At 41.6% G+C, this 20519-nt stretch overlaps 1 protein-coding gene across 1 annotated transcript in view; it reads left to right on the plus strand.

Moving 5' to 3' along the window:
* The window catches only part of itih2 (inter-alpha-trypsin inhibitor heavy chain 2), a 109689-nt gene that overhangs the window by 5044 nt on the left and 84126 nt on the right, over positions 1-20519 (plus strand). The window contains exons 2-3 of the mRNA XM_059987331.1: positions 3614-3691; positions 17937-17969. Of these exons, the coding sequence (XP_059843314.1) occupies positions 3614-3691; positions 17937-17969 (111 nt within the window). The remainder of the gene's footprint in view (positions 1-3613; positions 3692-17936; positions 17970-20519) is intronic.

Genomic DNA, 20519 nt, shown 5'->3' on the forward strand with positions numbered 1-20519 from the left:
TGTTAATAATAAATAGAACGGTGAGCACAAACAGCAGAATGGTGTGGAGTTTGTACTGTAGTCTGAAGTGTATAAAAGAAATATGGAATAATGAAGAGAGGTGGAACAAGAAGTCCAAATACATGTCAGCACCGCTGGGGATGTGAATGAGCTGATTGGTTCAGCAGTCTGATGGCAGTGGGAAAGGAATTTCTCTTAAGTCTGATAATACTGAACTAATTTTGTAAAGTTCCATTGACTTCCCTGAGGTCTGCAAAGGAAGGGAAATTGACATTGTCACATTACCAAGCCTGTATGTGTCTCCTGACCCACTGCCCCACGGTTCTCTCAGGTGTCAAGAAGGCTCATCATCATAATTTGCATGGTAATAGACAATAGACAATAGACAGTAGGTGCAGGAGTAGGCCATTCAGCCCTTCTAGCCAGCACCACCATTCACTGTGATCATGGCTAATCATACACAATCAGTACCCCGTTCCTGCCCTCTCCCCGTATCCCTTGACCCCGCTATCTATAAGAGCTCTATCTAACTCTCTGTTGAATGCATCCAGAGACTTGGCCTCCACTGCCTTCTGGGACAGAGCATTCCACATATCCACCACTCTCTGGGTGAAAAAGTTTTTCCGCATCTCTGTTCTAAATGGCCTTCCCCTTATTCTTAAACTGTGGCCTCTAGTTCTGGACTCGCCCATCAGCAGGAACATGCTTCCTGCCTCCAGCGTGTCCAATCCCTTAATAATCTTATATGTTTCAATCAGATCCCCTCTCATCCTTCTAAAATGTTGATTAATTTTGGTAATTGATGACATTGCCCACTCCACCTAAGGCTCTGAAGAGAGGAGGCAGCTGGGAATGACTCGATGTGTCACAATCTCAGCTCAGTAGAAGAAATCACCTTGGAAACTGCTTAATCATCAAAAATGTTGGTCCAGTAACATAGATTAACTCCATACAAGAATGTAGTGCGTGGAATTTTCCTAGCAGACTCAGTGAGCTGAACAGCCTAATTCTGCTCCTATGTCTTATGGTCTTATGACTTAAGGAGATTCAATAGTAGCTTTCAAAAGGGAATTAGTCAATTATTTGAAGACAAAATAAGTATGTTGGACCAGGTCATGTGTGCAAGGTGTTGAAAGTTGTGATGTCAAACTAGGGTAGTTTCATTGATGAGCCAGCATAGTAGTTGGAATAACACTATTACAGTGACACCGGTTCAGCTCTGCTGCTGTCTGTAAGGAGTTTATATGTTCTCCCTGTGACTCTATGGGTTTCCTGAGTCCAACGATGTACGGGTTACTAGGTTAATTAGTCCAGTGAGTGGCGTGGGCTCATTGGGCTGGAAGAGCATGTTAACAAGCTGTATCTCTAAATAAATGAAAAGATTAGAATCATAGAGTAATGCTGTATGGGAAAAGGCCCTTCACACCAACTCATCCATACCAACCACGGTGCTAGTTTCTGTCTAGTCACATTTGCCTGCAATTTGCCCATATCCCTCTAAACCCCTCCTGCCCATGTACCTACTGAATTGACTTTTAAATATTGTTTTTGTACCTGCCTCACTCATTTTCCCTGCCAGCTCGTTCAGATTCATTTATTTGTCGCATATACATCGAATCATCAAACGTGCAGTTGGGATTAATGACCTGAGGATATGCTGGGAGCCAAACTGCAAGAGATGCCACTTATTCCAACGGCAACAGAGCCAGCTGACCGTGCTCAGCAGAATCATACGAAATACAACAGCAACAAAAGGACAACAGCAAGACAAGCTCCTTTCCCCCCAACTCCTGCTGCTCCCACCCACACAAATGTGTAGTTCTCTGTGTTCCATCTAAACATCGCCCTCTGTATGAAGCCCTTGCCCCTCGGGTCTCTTTTACATCTTTCACCTTTCACATTAGACCTCTTATTTTTTACTCCCCATCCCTCGGCAAAAGGCTGTGTGTGCTCACCCTATCTATGCCCTTCATGACTTTAAACACCTCTGCAAAGTCATGTGTTATTCTCCTGTGCTCTAAGAAATAAATTCCTAGCCTCCCCACAAAGCTCAGATCTTCGAAATCTGGTAGTTCTCCATGCACCTTCTCTGCACTCTTTCCAGTTTAATGATGTCTTTCCTAAAACAGGGCCACCAAAATTGTATTCAATACTCCAAGTGCTGTACAACTGCAATATAACATCCCAACTCCTACACTCAATAGCCTGACTAATAAAGACCAGCATACTAAGAACCTTCTTCACTACCCCGTCTGCCTGTAACGCCACTTTCAGCAAACTCCTAGGTCCTTCTTATGCTCCCAGGTACCTCTGATACACCCTCCCCTCCCTCCAGAAATTCTAAATTCTATCCTAGTTTGACTTCCCAAATTTCAATCCTTTGCACTTGTAGGATTGCTAATCAAAAAGCCAGAATGGACTCTATAGACTGTATGGACCTTTCCACACTATGACCTGTGATTCCACATGCAACAATTTAACATTTAGTTTTAGATTTCCATCCAGTCACCGAAGTGAATGAAAACTCCTCCAAATGTGAGTTTCCTTTCTTTAGTAACCACCTTTATAGCCAGGGTTTCGTTTCTATTTCAATTAAATAATGCCCTGGAGGTTTACAACAGGTTCAGTGAATTCAAAGGTTAGAGAAAATATATGACTCAGGAGACCATAAATCATGGGAGCAGAATTAAGCCATTCGATCCAATTGGGTCTGCTCCCCCATTCCTTTATGGCTGATTTATTAATCCTCTTAAACTTATACTCCTGCCTCCCTATAAACTTTGATATCCTTACAAACAAAGAACCCATCAACCACCATCTTAAATATACCCAATAATTTGGCCTCCACAGCTATCTGTGGCAATGAATTCCACATATTCATCACCCTCTGGCTAAAGAAATTTCTCCTCATTTCTGTTCCTAAAGGAATGACCTTGTATTCCGTGGCTATGCCCTCTGCTGCTAGACTTACCCAGTAGAAGAAACATCCTCTCTAAGTCCACATTATCTAGTCCTTTCAATATTTGGTAAGTTTCGATGAGAGCCTACCTCATTCTTCAAAACTCAAGGAAGTACAGGCCCAGAGCGCCTCATACATTAATTTGTGAGGCCATTCTCATAAACATTCTCTGTACCCCTCCATGCAAGTGTGTTCTTTCTTAGATAAGGGGCCCAAAACTGCTCACAATACTCCAAGTGCCATCTGACCAATGTCTGAGATGGCTCAACATCCACACTTTTATATTCTAGTCCTCTTGAAATGAATGCGAACATTGCCATTTGGAGGAAGCTATTTGGCCCATGGTGTCTGTGCTGGTCAAAGAAGTGTTCTCCAGAAGGCCTACTCATCACATCAGATCTCAAGAGTTGAAAATTCAGCTTGTGGATTTTGGCAGAAGAGGTTGGTATTTTCTCGTCATAGGCAAGAGATCTCCTCATATACATGGCCAAGTCTGAATCAGTGTGCTGACGCAGTATCATGGAAATATATACTAGGGTCAGCTGAAGTCCACCCATCCTGTATTTGCTTGTGATGTTGAGTTAATATAACTTCTTAATAACAAAAAAATCTGTGTTGTTGCTTCATTTCAATAATAAATTTATTCTTTGCCAGGGCATTGAAGTTCCCAGAGCTTATAAGCTTGGAGATGGCCCTCGTGTAAACAGGAACAGATATGGAAAACGCCAGAAGGTACATTTAAATCTCATTAATCTTGTATCAGCACACTGTGATAATGCTTTGTCCTCTCATTTACCTGGTGGAATGTAATCTGCTGTCACTGAATCCAATCCATTCTCTGGAAGGATATTTTTAATATTTTTATTTTTTAAATCTTTCCAAAAACATTAAAATTGTGCTGTTGCTTCACACATATACTAAAGCTCATTCCTGCCAAATATTGACTCATAATATTATAAGCAACATTACATTTCTTTCCCTGACTTGTTATTAAATTGTCTGCAAAGGATGTCTAATTTTAACCTTCCTAACATTTCTTCGTGTACTTTTCAAGGCAGCACTCATTAAGATGTTTTTAAAACTTGCATTGATAAAGACCTTTCAATGACTCTAAGATATCCCAAAGCATTTCACAGCCACTGATATGGAAGTGAAGTTAACTCACTGGTATGTTGGAGGTTAAGTTTCATTTGGCAAGTTTCCATCAGCATGAGTTAATGATCATCTCATTAGTGAAGCAGTTGGGCAACAGATAATTGGCCAGGGCTCTGAGGAGATCTCCCTTGCTCTTTTTTTGGACTACTAACAAATATGTTTTTTTTTATTCTGTCATAAAGTCATAGAGCACTACAGCACAGAAAGTGACCCTTCGGCCCATCTAAGTGTGTGCCAGTTACTCAGCCTAGGCCCATCAACCCACACCTGGACGAAAGCCCTCCACAATCCTCCCATCCATGCATTTATCCATACTTCTCTTAAATGCTGCCATTGAATCCTGATTCACATTTCTGCTGGCAGCCCATTCCACACACATACCACCCTCTGAGTGAAGAAATTCCCTCTCAGGTTCCTTTAAAATATTTCACCCCTCATCCTTAACCCATGACCTCTAATTCCAGACTTACCCAACCTCAGTGGAAAAAGCCTTCTTGTAGTTATCCTATCTCTACCCCTCATAATTTTATGTCCCTTTGTAAGGTCTTACCTCGTTCTCCTACACTTCAGGGAATAAAGCCCTTGTTTTGTTTTGCAACTCCAAAATATAAAACTATTTCAAAGGAAAACAAAAGAGCCAAAAGCTACAAGTCTTAGTTCATTTTTTACTTCAAGTGAGGCACGCACATATAGTGGTGACGTGATAACAGAAGCCATTTACGTACTTTTACACATAACCAGCAATGCATTATTTAAATGAACAAGAATGCTTAATCAAACTAAATATTTACAACATTATTCAAATTTTACTGAAATATTAATTACACAACACTTCTCCATGATTAGCTATAAACTATAAGCTTAGCTATAAACTCCAACTCAATATAAAATGCATCCCAACTATATACACAGTATACTATGTAATACAACTACTCTACAGACATCCAAAGCATAGTAAAATTTTGAATAGTCCCAGTCAGGTGTAAAGATCTAATCACTGTGGAGGTCTTCTCACTCTTGTGGGATAACGTCTTTCCAGAAAAGGGGGGAATCACTGTGCTTGGCAGGTGAGACCTATGGCTGTGAAGCAATCTCAGGTTCTGGAGCTGCCTCCATTAGGGGTGTAGAAGTTAACTCTGTGACTGCAGCAATCAGTTCTGACAGCTCTGGCCACCTTTCTTCTCTAACAACTGCCTCTGCTTTCCTCAACTGATCGATGTATCATCTCCAGATGATATCAGACACAATCTTCATTGTGTAGAAGAGCTCTATCTTTAATCATGCCAATTACCCATTTTAGATCACCTCTGTAGTCCCTCACCAGAACTGCTTGTCCAGGAGTGAAACAGTGAACTTCCTTGTTTGAGGAAACCTCAATTGTGTCATCTGTTTGTCCTGCATACTCCTTCTAAGACTGGGTTTGAGGAGATCCTTGCAGGACCCAAGGGACGACTTAGGACCAGCATAGCTGATGAGTTGTTTGTTGTGGACTGTGCTGAATTGTTCCACCCCAAACTGTGGTCCATTGTCACTAGCTAACTGTTCTGGAGCACCAGTCCTTGCAAAGAGGCTTCTCAACACTTCAACAATGTGTGAGGCTTTAGTGGAGGCAATTGGGAACATCTCTGGCCACTTTGTAGCTGCATCCATTACATCCATTACTATCCATTACTTAAAAAAATTTAAGCCCATGATTGGTCTGGCAAAATCCACATGAATCCCCTGCCAAGGTAATGCAGACCATTCCCAGGGACAGAGAAGCACTGCTGTTGGCATCTCGCACAGTGCATGGCAAGCTGCTCGATCTGCTGATCTGTCCCAAGCCACTTGACAAAGCTTCGAGCCAATGTTTCATTTTAACCATGCCTAGACAACCAGCATGTAGCTCCTCTAACACTAGCTCTCAACTTGGATGGTACAACTTCCAATCCCCTCGTAAGGGAGCCTCCATCAAGAGCAAGTTTACCTCGGCACTGGTAAAAATAGATGAACTGATGTTCCTCCTGCACATTGCAGTCATTTTGGGTGGGCATGTAGACCTGAGACAGTATGGGGCACTTTGTGGTTTCCCTTTGGATCACCTCTGCTGTGATAGGAAAATGTATGATTTGCATTAGGGAGAATATGTCACAAGGAGTGTCCTCTTTTGTAAGTTTTTCATGTGTTTCCTTTTCCAAAAGTAAACGAGGCAATCCACCCTCATTTCCATGCTTAGTCATCTTCCTGAATTTGATCTTGTAATTGTGTCCTCCAAGGAACAGAGCCCATCTCTGCATTTATGCTGCTGCTGTTAAGGAACACCCTTAAGTTGATTGAAAATGACACTTGTAGTGTTCTCGGTCGGGTGTAATGGAATGCCGAACTAAACACTGAGATAAACCGTTGTCAATGAAGACAGGATCACAGTAAGATTAACCACTTACTGTTCACTCTTCCACATTAACGTAGCTCTTGCGTGGGCGGTCTTACTTGATGATGCCCTACTGCCCCTGTCGCTGGATGGCAATGACTTGATGTTGGATCGAGTTGTCATTGTAGCAATTGAAACACCTGATAATGCCGCCTTTTCACTGTAATGTTCTCGCTTGGGTGCCACGCCGAACTAAACACCGAGATAAACCGTTGTCAATGAAGACAGGATCACAGTAAGATTAACCACTTACTGTTCACTCTTCCACATTAACGTATGGTGAAAACTGTTGAAAAAACAATACAAGATTTGTACAGCATTTGTTTCCTTCTTAATATTACAGTTACATCATAAATACTTGCAAAAGTAAAACTACAACTACTACATTACATTAAAGTGCAGCATACAGTCAGAATCTACCTACACCATTGACTGCTTTAAATACACTTCAATGCAAACTATCCGCAACTCTTTAACTAACAAAAACATAAACCTTATCGACCGTCGTTACTTTTAATAGGATCGGCGTTAACATTTTAATTCAACATATCGATTATCTCATAACTTACGGCATTGGTCTCACTATGTTCCTAGTGCGTAGAAAGACAACCTTTCTTGCGCTGGCCTCGCACATGTGTGGCCCCCACCTTCCCATTTCTCCAAACCGGTATTTTCCCACAGGACGTGGCGAAACCGGATGTGACATCATCGCATGCCGTGATATATCACAGACAACGAATTTACTTTAAACAATCCTAACTTTAACTAAAATGCTAACAAACGAATTACTAAGCGAAAATATTATAAACTAAATAACTGCCATAAAGGCAACACACTCCCCGCTTGACCTTCGTAAGGTCACAATGAACATAATACAAAACTTCAGTCTCTAAACTTCAGCCCAGATCCAGGCATTGCGCAAAGGGGGTGTCGTGTGGTCCATTGATCTGCTGCCTAACCTTGTGCACCCGAAGAACATCTCTTCCTAATAGCAGGAGTATTTCTGCTTTTGGATCCAGTTCTGGGATGTGTTTGGCGATGTGGCAGAGATGTGGCTGGTGTAGCACCGCACTTGGCGTCGGGATCTCAGTGTGGTTATTCAAAATTTCATTGCACTCTAAGAGTGGAGGGAGACAGATGACGACTTTACCAACCAGGGACTCGAGCTGGAAGCCTTCTGCCTTCCTTCCATGAGTTTACACGTTGCCTGAGCAAGTTCTAAGGTAGTATGGGAACTGCTCACTCTCAATGTTGAACAATTTAAAGAACTCTGGACTGACTAGTGAGCGATTGCTCTGATCATCCAGAATTACATAGGCTTTGATTGCCTTGTCTTTGGCTCCTTTAGGGTACACCTTAGTGAGGCAGATCTTTGAACAAGAACGGCTTGACCGAGCTTGACCACAAACTTCTGTACAGCTCGAGCTGACAACAGTTGTCCTGGAGTGAGCCTCTCCCTCCCCGCCATCCTGTTGTGGGGGTGAAGGAGCGTTGTCGGTTTGCAGTAATGGGCCGGGATGCATGGCCCCATCGTGATTAGTGCTATTACATTCCGGACACTTCACGGAGATCGTACACTCTCTAGCGAAGTGAGAGGTCGAGGAACAGCATTTAAAACATATTCTTTTCTCCTTGAGAAGGGCCATCCTCTCTTCAAGGGGTTTTTCATTTTCTGAGGGGGTGGGGTTTGTTATGCAATGGACAATTCTTGCTAGGTTCGTGGTTAGTTGTAAAGACTTCAGTCTTAAGCACTGAGACGGGTTTATTAATGTTGAAATTATTCGAAGAGGATTTATCTGGCTTGGTGTAAATTGTACTGCTTTCTTGACCCGTGAGGCTAGGGTCGTTTCGCTTCTTCGCCTCCTTGCACACAAACCTAGTGAAATACTCAAAGGGAGGAAATCGACCATTGTGGTCTTCTTTGTACTCTGAGGCAACAGACACCCACCTGTCCTGCAGCCCAAATGGAAGTTTGTCCACGATTTGTCCAATCCTGGATGGAGTATCTAGGTATACTAGACCAGTTGAGTAGCCATCTTCTTTGGCGCCTTGAATCTCCATGAGTAAATCTCCGAGCTCCCTTAACTTAGTGTGGTCCTTGGCTGACACCTTAGGAAAATTTTCCAGACGTTGGTATAGCGCCGCTTCAATAATTTCGGGGGCCGCATAGCCCTCCCGAAGTCTCTCCCATGCTTTGCTTAAGGCTAGCTCGGGGTTGTTGATGTACATGGAACGTATGCGTCTCACCTGTTCGCATGATTCTTTCCCCAGCCATTTCGCCGTAAGATCCAACTCTTGGGTTGCTCTGAGCTGGATTCCGTCAATAGCGTTGGTGAATGTGGAGTACCATGCACGGTAATTTTCAGGTTTATCTTTGAAATGGTATAGTCCTGAAGTGATGAGATCTTACCGTGCTAAATACTGTGCCAGGGGTTCTATTGCAAGTGGCATGCGGGCTGGGGAAATATGTCAGCGGGTATATGACCAAGGGCATACCTCTGTTATGGACTTTGCTGTTCTGAATTCAGCCTTTGCCTCTCTTCTCGCCAAATCTGGTAAATTTGGTGTCGAGAAGTATTTGTCATCAGCCCTTTCATTCTTGACTTCATCGCGGAGTTGCAAGGGTAAATTGTCTTCCTCGGATGGATGTGGTGCAATCGGGCCTCTCTGAGACTCCTCATGAAGTGGGGCGTTATCGTATAAGTATGGAGAGGAAGAACGAATCTTCCAGTCTATTTGGGATTGGACATAGTCGCTTGTGCGTTCCAATCTGATCTTTTCTGACGTAGATTTTACATCAACCAGGTCATGCATTTCTTCAGCATCTTCTATGAACTCTGCTTCCACCCTGGCAGCTTCTTCTTCTCGTTCCTGCGTCAGCACTTCTAACTCTGCCGCTACCCTTGCCCTTTCCAACTGGTTTTTGGTTTCTCTGGCAGCTTTTTCCATTTGTCTGGCAGCCGCTTCCTTCTGGTTTTCGGCTTCTCTGGCAGCTTTTTTCATTTCTCTGGCAGCCGCTTCCTTCCGGTTTTCAGCTTCTCTGGCAGCCGCTTCCATCTTCAATTTTGCTTCTTGTTTGGCGTAGCGCACTTGCACCTTGGCGGATTCTGCTTTAGCTCTTGCGTGAGCGGTCTTACTTGATGATGCCCTACTGCCCCTGTCGCTGGATGGCAACGACTTGATGTTGGATCGAGTTGACATTGTAGCAATTGAAACACCTGATAATGCCGCCTTTTCACTGTAATGTTCTCGCTTGGGTGCCACGCCGAACTAAACACCGAGATAAACCATTGTCAATGAAGACAGGATCACAGTAAGATTAACCACTTACTGTTCACTCTTCCACATTAATGTATGGTGAAAACTGTTGAAAAAACAATACAAGATTTGTACAGCATTTGTTTCCTTCTTGATATTACATTTTCATCATAAATACTTGCAAAAGTAAAACTACAACTACTACATTACATTAAAGTGCAGCGTACAGTCAGAATCTACCTACGCCATTGACTGCTTTAAATACACTTTAACGCAAACTATCCGCAACTCTTTAACTAACGAAAACATAAACCTTATCGACCGTCGTTACTTTTAACAGGATCGGCGTTAACATTTTAATTCAACATATCGATTATCTCATAACTTACGGCGTTGCTCTCACTATGTTCCTAGTGTGTAGAAAGACAACCTTTCTTGTGCTGGACTCGCACATGTGTGGCCCCCACCTTCCCATTTCTCCAAACCGGTATTTTCCCACAGGACGTGGCGAAACTGGATGTGACATCATCACATGCTGCGATATATCACAGACAACGAATTTACTTTAAACAATCCTAACTTTAACTAAAATGCTAACAAAAGAATTACTAAGCAAAAATATTATAAACTAAATAACTGCCATAAAGGCAACACAACACTAGTGGCTGATAATCCATAACAAGGATAAACTCTCTTCCATATAATTACAGGTTAAAGCGTTTTACACCCCAAACCAGACTCAAAGCCTCTCTGTCAATCTGTGCATAATTTTTCTTGCAGCAGTAAGGAAACGTGATGCAAAGGCTATGGGACATTCACTTCCATCAGTCATAATATGTGACATGACTGCACCTATCCCAAAAGCCGACAAATTTCACTCAATGATGCGGAACATTAAGTGTCAGTACAGTGTCTGACGTCACCATTTCTTTTACCTGTTAGAAAGCCACCTCACACTGTTTTGTCTATAGCCACTGTTTCCCAATCATAGTAATGAATTCAAAGGGGGGAGCACAGTAATCATGCTTGGTGGGAACCTGGTATAATATTTGAAAAATCCAAAAAAGGACTGCAACTATGACATATCCTTTGGCCTTAGGGCATCCACCACTACTTGAATTTTCTCAACACACTTACATAATACTTGAATGTCAATGGTGTGACCACAGTAAGTGATGCTTGGTTTAACAAATTCACACTTGTGCCATTCTCTGAGTCCATCACCTTCTGATCTTTTTAACTCTGTCTTGAGATTTTGTATATGTTCCTTGTCATCCTTATCAGTAACAATGATGTCATCCAGGGGACACTGAGCGCTTGGACAGCCTTACAGCTCCTGGTCCACAGATTACTGCCAGAGTGCAAATCCAGATACTATATAAAAAAAATCTTATATTAGCGATACAGCTTTTTGTGAGTGTTTATGATGAGAAACACTCTGGACACTTGCCTCAGTTAAGTCTACTTTGCTGAAGTGTCTTCCTTCAGGAAGCATTGTAAAGATATCCTCCATCATGGGCAGAAGGCATTGATCTACTTTCACCACTGGGTTGATGGTGACCTTAAAATCACCACAGATCCTGACAGGTCCATTCTTCTTGGCCACTGAGATCGCTGATGTTACCCATTGGCTCTACTCACCTTGGGAAGAATTCATTCAGCTTCCATGGGATCTTGCTTACTGGCTAATTTATCGCAGATGGTACAAGGAACTGGATGGGATTTGCAAAATCTGGGCGTGGCATTCTGATTTAACACTATTTTACCTTTGATATATTTGATTTTTCCTATGCCATCCTTGAACACTGCTGTGGCATCATCCAGTATGTTTCAATTAGCTTTCAGTTGCCTTTATTGCAAGTAATATGGAAAATGGTGGATGGATCTCTAGTCAAGTTGTCCCTGACTCACCCAATCATGCACCCACAATGCTGGCCCTCCTATTTTTAACCACGCACAAGCCCAAAGTGACTTGTTGTATTTCACTATTACAAAAGTCATTCCCACAGGAGTTACCTTTTCTTCAGTGTAAGTTCTTAGTTGAATATCACCAGGCTTCATTTTAGTATCTTTGAAATGCCATTCATTTTGTGGAATGACTGAAACAGCCGAGCTTGTGTGCAATTCCATTTTAATTAATTTGCCAGTGACTTTTGGTGTAAGCCATATTACTTATCTATTATTAGTTTTCACATCATAAATCTCAAGGCTACCTAGTCCCGTGTGACTTACATCATTATCAACAGCATGCAGATTACTGCTCTTTGTGAAACTCTAAATTTTTGTTTTCTTTTCCCTGTGCAGTCCATTTGTTTTTGTCTGCTCAACATGCTCTCTGTATGTGTCCTACTGTGTTGCATTTGCTCACAAACAAGAGAAAATCTGCAGATGCTGGGAATTCAAGCAACACATACAAAGTCATGCTGAAGGGTTTTGGCCCAAAACGTCGACTGTACTCTTTTCCATATAGGCCGCCTGGCATGCTGTACATTTTCTGCAAGTTTTGCCTTTAAATCTGTATTGGGCTGATGTATGTGAGCCCCTGCCACAATGGTAACTCAAGTTGTTTGGCCAGGCAGATTTCTGTTTAACTGTTGCAATTTTGTTCACTCTCACTTCCAGTCCTGACTGCAACTCAATTGCATCTCAATCTGCTGTTTCCATTGACACAGCTATTTCAACTGCTGTTTTAAATGTAAGTTGTGCTTCAGTGAGGAGCCTTTGTTAAATGTTTTCTTGTAAATTTCCACAAACTGAACAATCTCTCAGTGCATCACCTAACCCATCACCAAATTAACAATGCTCAGACAATCTCTTCAATTCAGCCACGTATGCTGAATTAGACTCCCATTCTTTTTGATTCCACTTATGAAGCCTAAAGCAATCTGCAAAAAAACAATGGTTTCAGTTCTAAATGTTCCTGCATTTCTTTCACAATATCAGCAAAGCTCATTTCAGCTGGTTTGATGAGAGCAGTCAAACATCTAAGCAAACTGTATGCCTTTAAACCTGATGCACAATAAAATTGGCACTTGATTCTAACTGGCTATTTCCTTTACTTTAAAATGCTGCTCAATCCATTCAGTCTAAAAATTTCCAGTTTTCTTTTGTATAATGTGCCTATCTTTCCAATGTAGCCAGCCATTTCTGTTTTTGATTAATGAATATTATCACCCATACTCTCTGTTTATCAACCCATGAATTTACCCATTTTCTGCCTTTTTAAACTCAACTATGTCTGTACTTTCTGAAGAACATGTGCTGTGTTATATTATTTTACTTGATCATTTCTTGCTGTGCATTTTTTATAAATTCGAATGTCTCGCTGTGCTTCAATAGTTAGGTAGTCATCATAGGTTCATTTTAAAAATACCTCATCACCACTGTTATGTTTTGTAACACCAAAATATTAAACTAATTGAAGATGAAACAGGAGTATTGAGAGATGTGAGTCTTAGTTAATTTTTTACTTTAAGTGAGTGTGCACGTATTATGTGGTGGTGTGTTGATGTATGCCATTTATGTGATTTTACAGATAACTCACAATATATTATTTAAAGGAACAAAAATGCTTCATCAAACAATATATTTACAATATTATTCAAATACTACTGAAATATTAAATACACAACAGTCCTAACCTACTCAACCTTTCCCTCAAACACAAGTCATTTAAGTCCCAGTGACATCCTTGTAATTTATAAGCATCAATGGCAAAGTTACCATTTATTGTTCTCTCCTAATTGATCCTGAACTGAGTAGTTCATTGTCCTGTTTTAAAGAGAATTAGGAGCAGGACTGATAAGGAACTATTGCTTGTAACTACAAGCAAATTAGTTTCCCTGGTGCTATCATAATGGCTATCTCAACACTTTGCAGCAGTCAGTTGTAAGATCGGATTTCAACTCCCACTGCTGTCTGAAAGGAGTTTGTACATTTGTGTGGCCAACTGGGTTTCCTCTGGGTGCTCCCATTTTCTCCACATGCCAAAGACATACAGTTAGGATCAGTAAGTGGCCATGTTGGTACTGGAAGTATGGCAACACTTGCAGGCTGCTCAGCACAATCCTCGCTGATTTGATTTGACACAAAATGATTAATTTCACTGTATGTTTCAATGTACATAATACAGAGTTAATCTTCTTGGTCTTTATAACAAGCTTCAATAGGTTATTCAATTGTAGCCAAATGGATCCTTTCCTCACTGTATATGGAGAAGTTATTGGATGAGAAGAAGAAACTTATAGAGGTTCACAGATTCAGGTCCAGCCACAAGACAACAACTTCTGGACTTCCAATCAACCCTCAAGCCTTGATCATCAGCATCGATCGCAGGACCCGCCAATCACAGAGCTCTCGGTCTTGAACTCTGGACTCACCGATGAGGCCGTCAGACAAGAGATAAGAAGAGTCATTTCTCCTTGAAGAGAAAATGTCAGCTTTTATTCTCATCTTTCATCAGCATTTAGTTCTGATAAGGTCAGAGAGAGAACACAAATCTTTGGTGCCTTCGTGAAGGAGGAAAAAGATTGGTTTATGATTCAGTGGCTTTTTCTCTTGCACTGATATCCTGCACAATTCAGACTTTATGATGACACTAACTGCTAGTTGCCTTATTGAATGTGGAAAATGGCTTGCTGATGAACAGATAAAGAAAACAAAATCCAATCGATGCCTACCAGAAATTTGACAGCTCTGAGCTAAAACAGAATATATCTCAGAGATAAAAACTTGAATATGAACTGAAATAATTTGAATGAAACTCTGTCAATAGCTCTGAATGAATTAAATTGGATAATTTCTGACAGATGCCATTTTACTGGTCTTAAATCATCCTCTCTGCAAACGAAATAGGCCAAACTTCACTGGAATGGAGACTCCCTAAGGGGCCCATAGGTTAGAACATTTTCTGAGCATTTTGGTTTTAATATAATTTGTTCCATAATTTGCTGGAGACCTGAGAGCAGAAGTTTAAGTGTTTCTGAGCACAGAGTGAGTGACAGGATCAGGGGTTTATCCTCTCAGCTGGAGGAGAGAGAATCAATGGCAATCAAGAATGAATTTGAATCAAATATGCTCCAGAGAAATAAAGAAGAGGATAGCACAAGGTTTTAAATTCTGGTTTTAATTTAGATTCTGCAGATGCTGGAAATCCAGAGCAACACACACGAAATGCTGGAGGGACTCAGCAGGTCGGGCAGCATTGATGGAGAGGTTTCGAGCAAGACCGTTCGTTTGGACTGGAAGGGAAAGGGAAAGTTGTCAGAATAAGGAGGTGGGGAAAGGGGAAGGAAGACAAGCTAGAAAGTAATGGGTGAAGCCAGGTGAGTGGAGGAGGGGGCTGAAGTAAGAAGCTGGAAGGTGGGACATGGAAAAGGTAAAGGGTTGGAGAAGAAGGAAGCTGATAGGAGTGGAGGACATGGGAGAAAGCGAAGGAAGAGGGGCATCAGGGGGAGGTGATAGGCAGGTGAGAAGAGGTAAGGGGGATGAGAATGGGGAATGGGATAAGAGGGAAAGAGAGAAGGAAAAATTACCAGGTTCGAGTAATCAATGTTCATATCATTAGGTTGGAGGCTACCCAGATGAAATACGAGGTTTTAGCTTGTAGCATTTCAACTCTTTAGGAAGGTATAATACTGTATGTCGAAAACAGAATTGGCAACCTTCTCAACATACACAGAGCATCTCTAATTTTTCGGTAGTCACTTGCCTCTTTTCCCGTTCCCCTCCTAAATTATTATTATGAATAAATTATTAATTTCTCTTACTCCCTCTTTTCTCCTTCCATGTCCTCATGATCTGCCTATCACCACCCTCTGGTTCCCCACCTCTTTCTGAACCGTCCTCTCCTATCAGACTCCTCTTCCTCAGCCCTCTGTCTTTTTTACCTCCCAGCTTCTCACGCTAACCCCTTGCCCCCACACTCACCAACCTTCCCTCTCACCTGCCAACTTGTATACTGTCCCATCCTTCCCCTCCCTCCTCACCTACTTACTCTGGCTTCTGCTCCCTTACTTTCCAGTCCTGATGAAGGGGCTCAACCCAAAATGTTAACTACTTATTCCCATCCATAGATTCTGCCTGGCTTGCTGAGTTCCTCCAGCATTTTATGCCTGTTACTCAATCTGCAGAATTCTTTGTGTTTAAGACCAGTCTGATTGAGATTGAAATAGCAACTGCTAAAAGGCTACTTACACTGTTAATTGGATACTCATCATTTTCTGGTGAGTTTAACAGTTAATTAATGTGCCAATCCAGAAAATTTCTCAAAGCAACAGGGAACCTCAAGCCAAGGTTCTGCTGTGTGCATCAGTGTGACCTGAAATTGTTACAGATCTTCACGTTGCACCATATAACGATTGAAATTACTGATAGATCTGTTTACCTATTGAACATAAAGCAGGAACAGATGAACTTCACCTCGGGCCCATGCTGCAAATAGCTTGTGCAGTAAACTGATTTTATTTTTTCCAAGGATTAACCCAACACTGTTGCAGAAGAAGATGGTACTGTTTTCCTTCTTGTAAACCGACTGAGGAATAAAACAGCTCAGTTTAATTCCAGTAGATTACCAAAGCTGTGGTCTGGTAAGCAAGCCAAGGAATATACTTGAATATTTGAGGAACAGAATTCACTGATGGTAAAATGTGTGGCCAAGACCACTGAAGCTCACCTTTTAGGAGTGCTTGCATGCAAATAATGTGTTCATTCATTGAATTAAATGTATCAAAGCTTCCACAAAAAAATTAAAACTCTCCCAGAAATACATTATTCATGAAGAACAAATCATGAAGTGCCGTTTTTATATTTTTCAGTATTTGTTCTTCACCAATTTATCCTTCACAGTGGACTGCTTACCTTAGTTAAGGAGTGCTTGCATACAAATGATATCTTCATTTGCGGAATCAAATTTAAAGTTTGGTTTTATTTGTTATACATATGTACATTGAAACATATGATGAAATGCGTCATTTACAACAATGACCAACACTGCCTGGGGATATGCTGGGGGCAACCCACAATCGTAGCCATGCTTCCAGTGGCAATAACGCATGCCCACAACTTACTCACCTTATGCAGGCTGAGGGAGGAAACTAGAACACCCAGAGGAAGCCCACACGGTCACAGGGAGAAGATACAAACTCATTACAGACAGTAGGAGTTGAACATTAGTGCCTGGCACTGTAAAGTGTTACGTTAAACACTACACCATTGTACAGACCTTAATGTATCACAGAATCCACAAAGAATTATTTAATATCTCCCATACATACTGTATGTTATTCATGAAGGACAATTTTTAAAAGTGCTATTTTTGATACCTTTCATTATTTATTCTTCAATGATTTATCCTCCATGATCGATCGTTTACCATAATTCAAATAAGCTTCAAGTGCTGAGGAGTAAATATCACCCACCGTCAGTCCTGGTTAATCCTATTGATGCTACCGCCAAGAAAACGCACCAACACTTTTACTTCCTCAGGAGGCTAAAGAAATTTGGCATGTCCCTTGTGATCCTCAACAATTTTTATCAATACACCATAGAAGACATACTAACTGGAAGTGTCACTGCTTAGTGTGGCAGCTGCTGTGCCCTGATAGCAAGAAACTGCGGAGAGTTGCGGACACAGCTCAGCACATCACAGGAACCAGCCTCCCCTCCATGGATTCTGTCTACACTTCTCAGTGCCTCATTAAAGCAGCCAACATAATCAAAGACTTCATCCAGCCTGATCATTCTCTCTTCTTCCCTTCTCACATTGGGCAGAAGTTTCTAAAGTCTGAAAGCACATATCAACAGGGTTAAGAACAGCTTCGAGCCTGCTGTTATAAGTCTATTGAACGATCTCCTAATACAGTAAGATAGAATCCTGATCACACGTTGTACCTTGTTATAACTGTGTGCCTTATTGCCTGCCTGCACTGCCCTTTCTCTGTATCTGTTACACCTTCTTAATGTTTTCCCTTGTGCTGTCTTGATGCACTGCTGTATTGAAATGATCTGTGTGGGAGGAAAGTCCTTCACTTTACCTCAGTACATGAGACAATAATAAGCCTATTCACCAACTTTCAAATATTTTCTATTGTTCTCAGATACCCTTAATATAAAGAAAACTTTGCTTTGCTAATATTTCATCCTTGTATTTGGCAGAGAAGTAAAGATGGAGAAGATGAAGAGGAGGAGGTGAGATTTTTGTTCTCTGTTTTCCTATAGTGTTTTAAATTCCTGCTCGGTTTAACCATTACCTATCTACTGATTGTTGTGTTTACACAACCAGAGGGTTATTGACATCTGTGCTCTTACTAATATTTTGCTTTTGTAAATAATTTATATGAATGAGTGTCACAAGTTTGCTGCTTTTTCGTGTATTGCTAACTAAGTTGAAAGGTTGGTCAGGTTGTTCAATGAAACTGTATTGGTTTTCTCCCTGAAGATGGAAGTACAATTAATTATTTCCAACCAGTTTTTATTTTTTGGGATCCTACTTTAATGATAGTATTGCTGAAAGGATGAATTAATTTATGAATGGGAGAAATGAATCAGGATCAGGTTTATGTTCACTAATATATAATGTGAAATTCGGGAGTTTTTTTTGCAGCAATACATAAAAAACTATAAGTTACAATAAGAATATAGGAAAAAAGGAAATAAAAATTACCAAAAGTGAGCATAATAGTGAGCTCATAGGCTCATTCAGAAGTCTAATGGCAGAGGGGAAGAAGCTGTTCATAAAACACTGAGTGCATCCTCAGGTTCCTGTACCTCCTCTCTGATGGTAGTAGCAAGAAAAGGGCCTGTCCGGGATGGTGAGTTCCTTAATGATTGATGCAATCTTCCGGAGGCATCGCCTTTTGAAGATGTCTTCAGTGATGGAGAGGCTAGAGCTCATGATGAAGCTGGATAAACTTACAACCCTCAGCAACATTTTCCGATCCCGTGTATTTGCGCCTCCAGGCCAGACGGTGATGCAGCCAATCAGTTTGCTCTCCAGGGGTTACAGGAAGAAAGAATGTGTTATTGAAACAACATGGTGGATGAATGGATGAATGAAGTTGGAACCAAGCAGTGTAGGCAGTTAAGGTCGGTGGATTATTTCCCCATTCTAGTCGTGTTAGATTGTTATTCTACTCTGAACTTCAGAGCAGGTTGTATCATCAACTAACTGCACTCTTTAATCCCTGACCTGAGTCATTTTCCCACAAATCCCAACAAACCAGGACAATTGAGAATATCCAATGTTATTTATTTGTCCAATTGTTTTTTTTTTCCATGGGATCAGGAGGGAGTCAATAGAAATATATCAACTTGCATCCTGTGCCCCAACCCCACCAACTCTCCATCCCCACTTACAAACTCCAGGTGAATCTCCACTGCTTCCCACCAACTTTACTTCTGGAAAGTAGGATTTGTGAGGTTCATGGGGTTCTGTTTTCCAAGTTTTCTAGTTTGTGTCTGCTGCAGAGAGGAAAATAAGTGGCTTTTGGGGTTTTCTGTGTGGTGATCCACAGCAATTTAAAGTCCAGGCCTCCCTCTCCTGTATCCTCAGTTGTACTGGTTTTAGTACGAAAATTAACACAGGTCATGAATTATTGAGAGTATTTAGTGGTCAGTGATGTTGGGTTATACAGATCCCCACACCAACAGCTACGCAGAACAAGTTCAAATACAATTTCACTAACCTGCAGTAATCACTCCCCTTTTCCCCTACCCCCTTTTTTAATTTCCACTTTCCAGTGGCTCTTTCACAGCCTCTATTCTCCTCCCCCACCCTCATGACCTCCCTCTGGTTCCCCACCTCCTCCCATTTACTCCATTGTCCTTTTCTGTCAGATTTCTTCTTCCTCTGCCCTCTACCTCTGCCACGTATCCTCTCCCATCTTCTGATATCATCCCCACCTCCCCCATGCACCCTCTTTCTTTATGACCTGGTTTCACCTATTGCTTGCTAAGTTGTACTCCTCCCTACCCTCACCTTCTTACTCTGGCTTCTGCCCCATTCCTTTCCAGTCCAAATGAAGGGTCTTGGCCTAAAATGATTATTCCCCTCCAAATGTGCTGCATGACTTGCTGAGTTCCTCCAGCATTTTGCATTTTGTGTTTGTTGCTCAAGATTTCCTTCGCAAAAACAAAGGAGCTGGTTGTGGACTACAGGAGGAATGAGAGAGGCTAACCCCTATTGACATCAATGGATCTGGGGTTGAGAGGATAAACAGCTTCAAGTTCCTCAGCATCCACATCACTGAGGACCTCATGGTCTGTACACACCAACTGTGTAATGAAAAAGACACAACAGTGCCTCTTTCACCTCAGACTGTTGAGGAAGTTTGGTATGGGCCCCCAAATCCCAAGAACTTTCTAAAGAGGCACTATTGAGAGCATCCTGACTGGCTGCATCACTGCCTGCTAGGGTAACTGTACCTCCCTTATTTGCAGGACTCTGCAGAGAGTGGTGTAGACAGCCCAGTGCATCTGTAGTTGTGAACTTCCCATGATTCAGGACATTTTCAAGGACAGCTGCATATCCTCAGTATGATCACTGAGGACCCAAGCCATCCCAACCACAATCTATTCCAGCTGCTATCATCTGAGAAGCAGTACCGCAGCATAAAACCAGGACTAACAGGCTCTGAGACAGCTTCTTCCACCAGGCCATCAGACTGATGAACTCACATGGATGTGCATGTACTCTATACTACATTGACTGTTTCATTTATTATAAATTATTATAAATTA

This window comes from Hypanus sabinus, chromosome 13 (assembly GCF_030144855.1).
Source record: "Hypanus sabinus isolate sHypSab1 chromosome 13, sHypSab1.hap1, whole genome shotgun sequence".
NCBI lineage: Eukaryota > Metazoa > Chordata > Chondrichthyes > Myliobatiformes > Dasyatidae > Hypanus > Hypanus sabinus.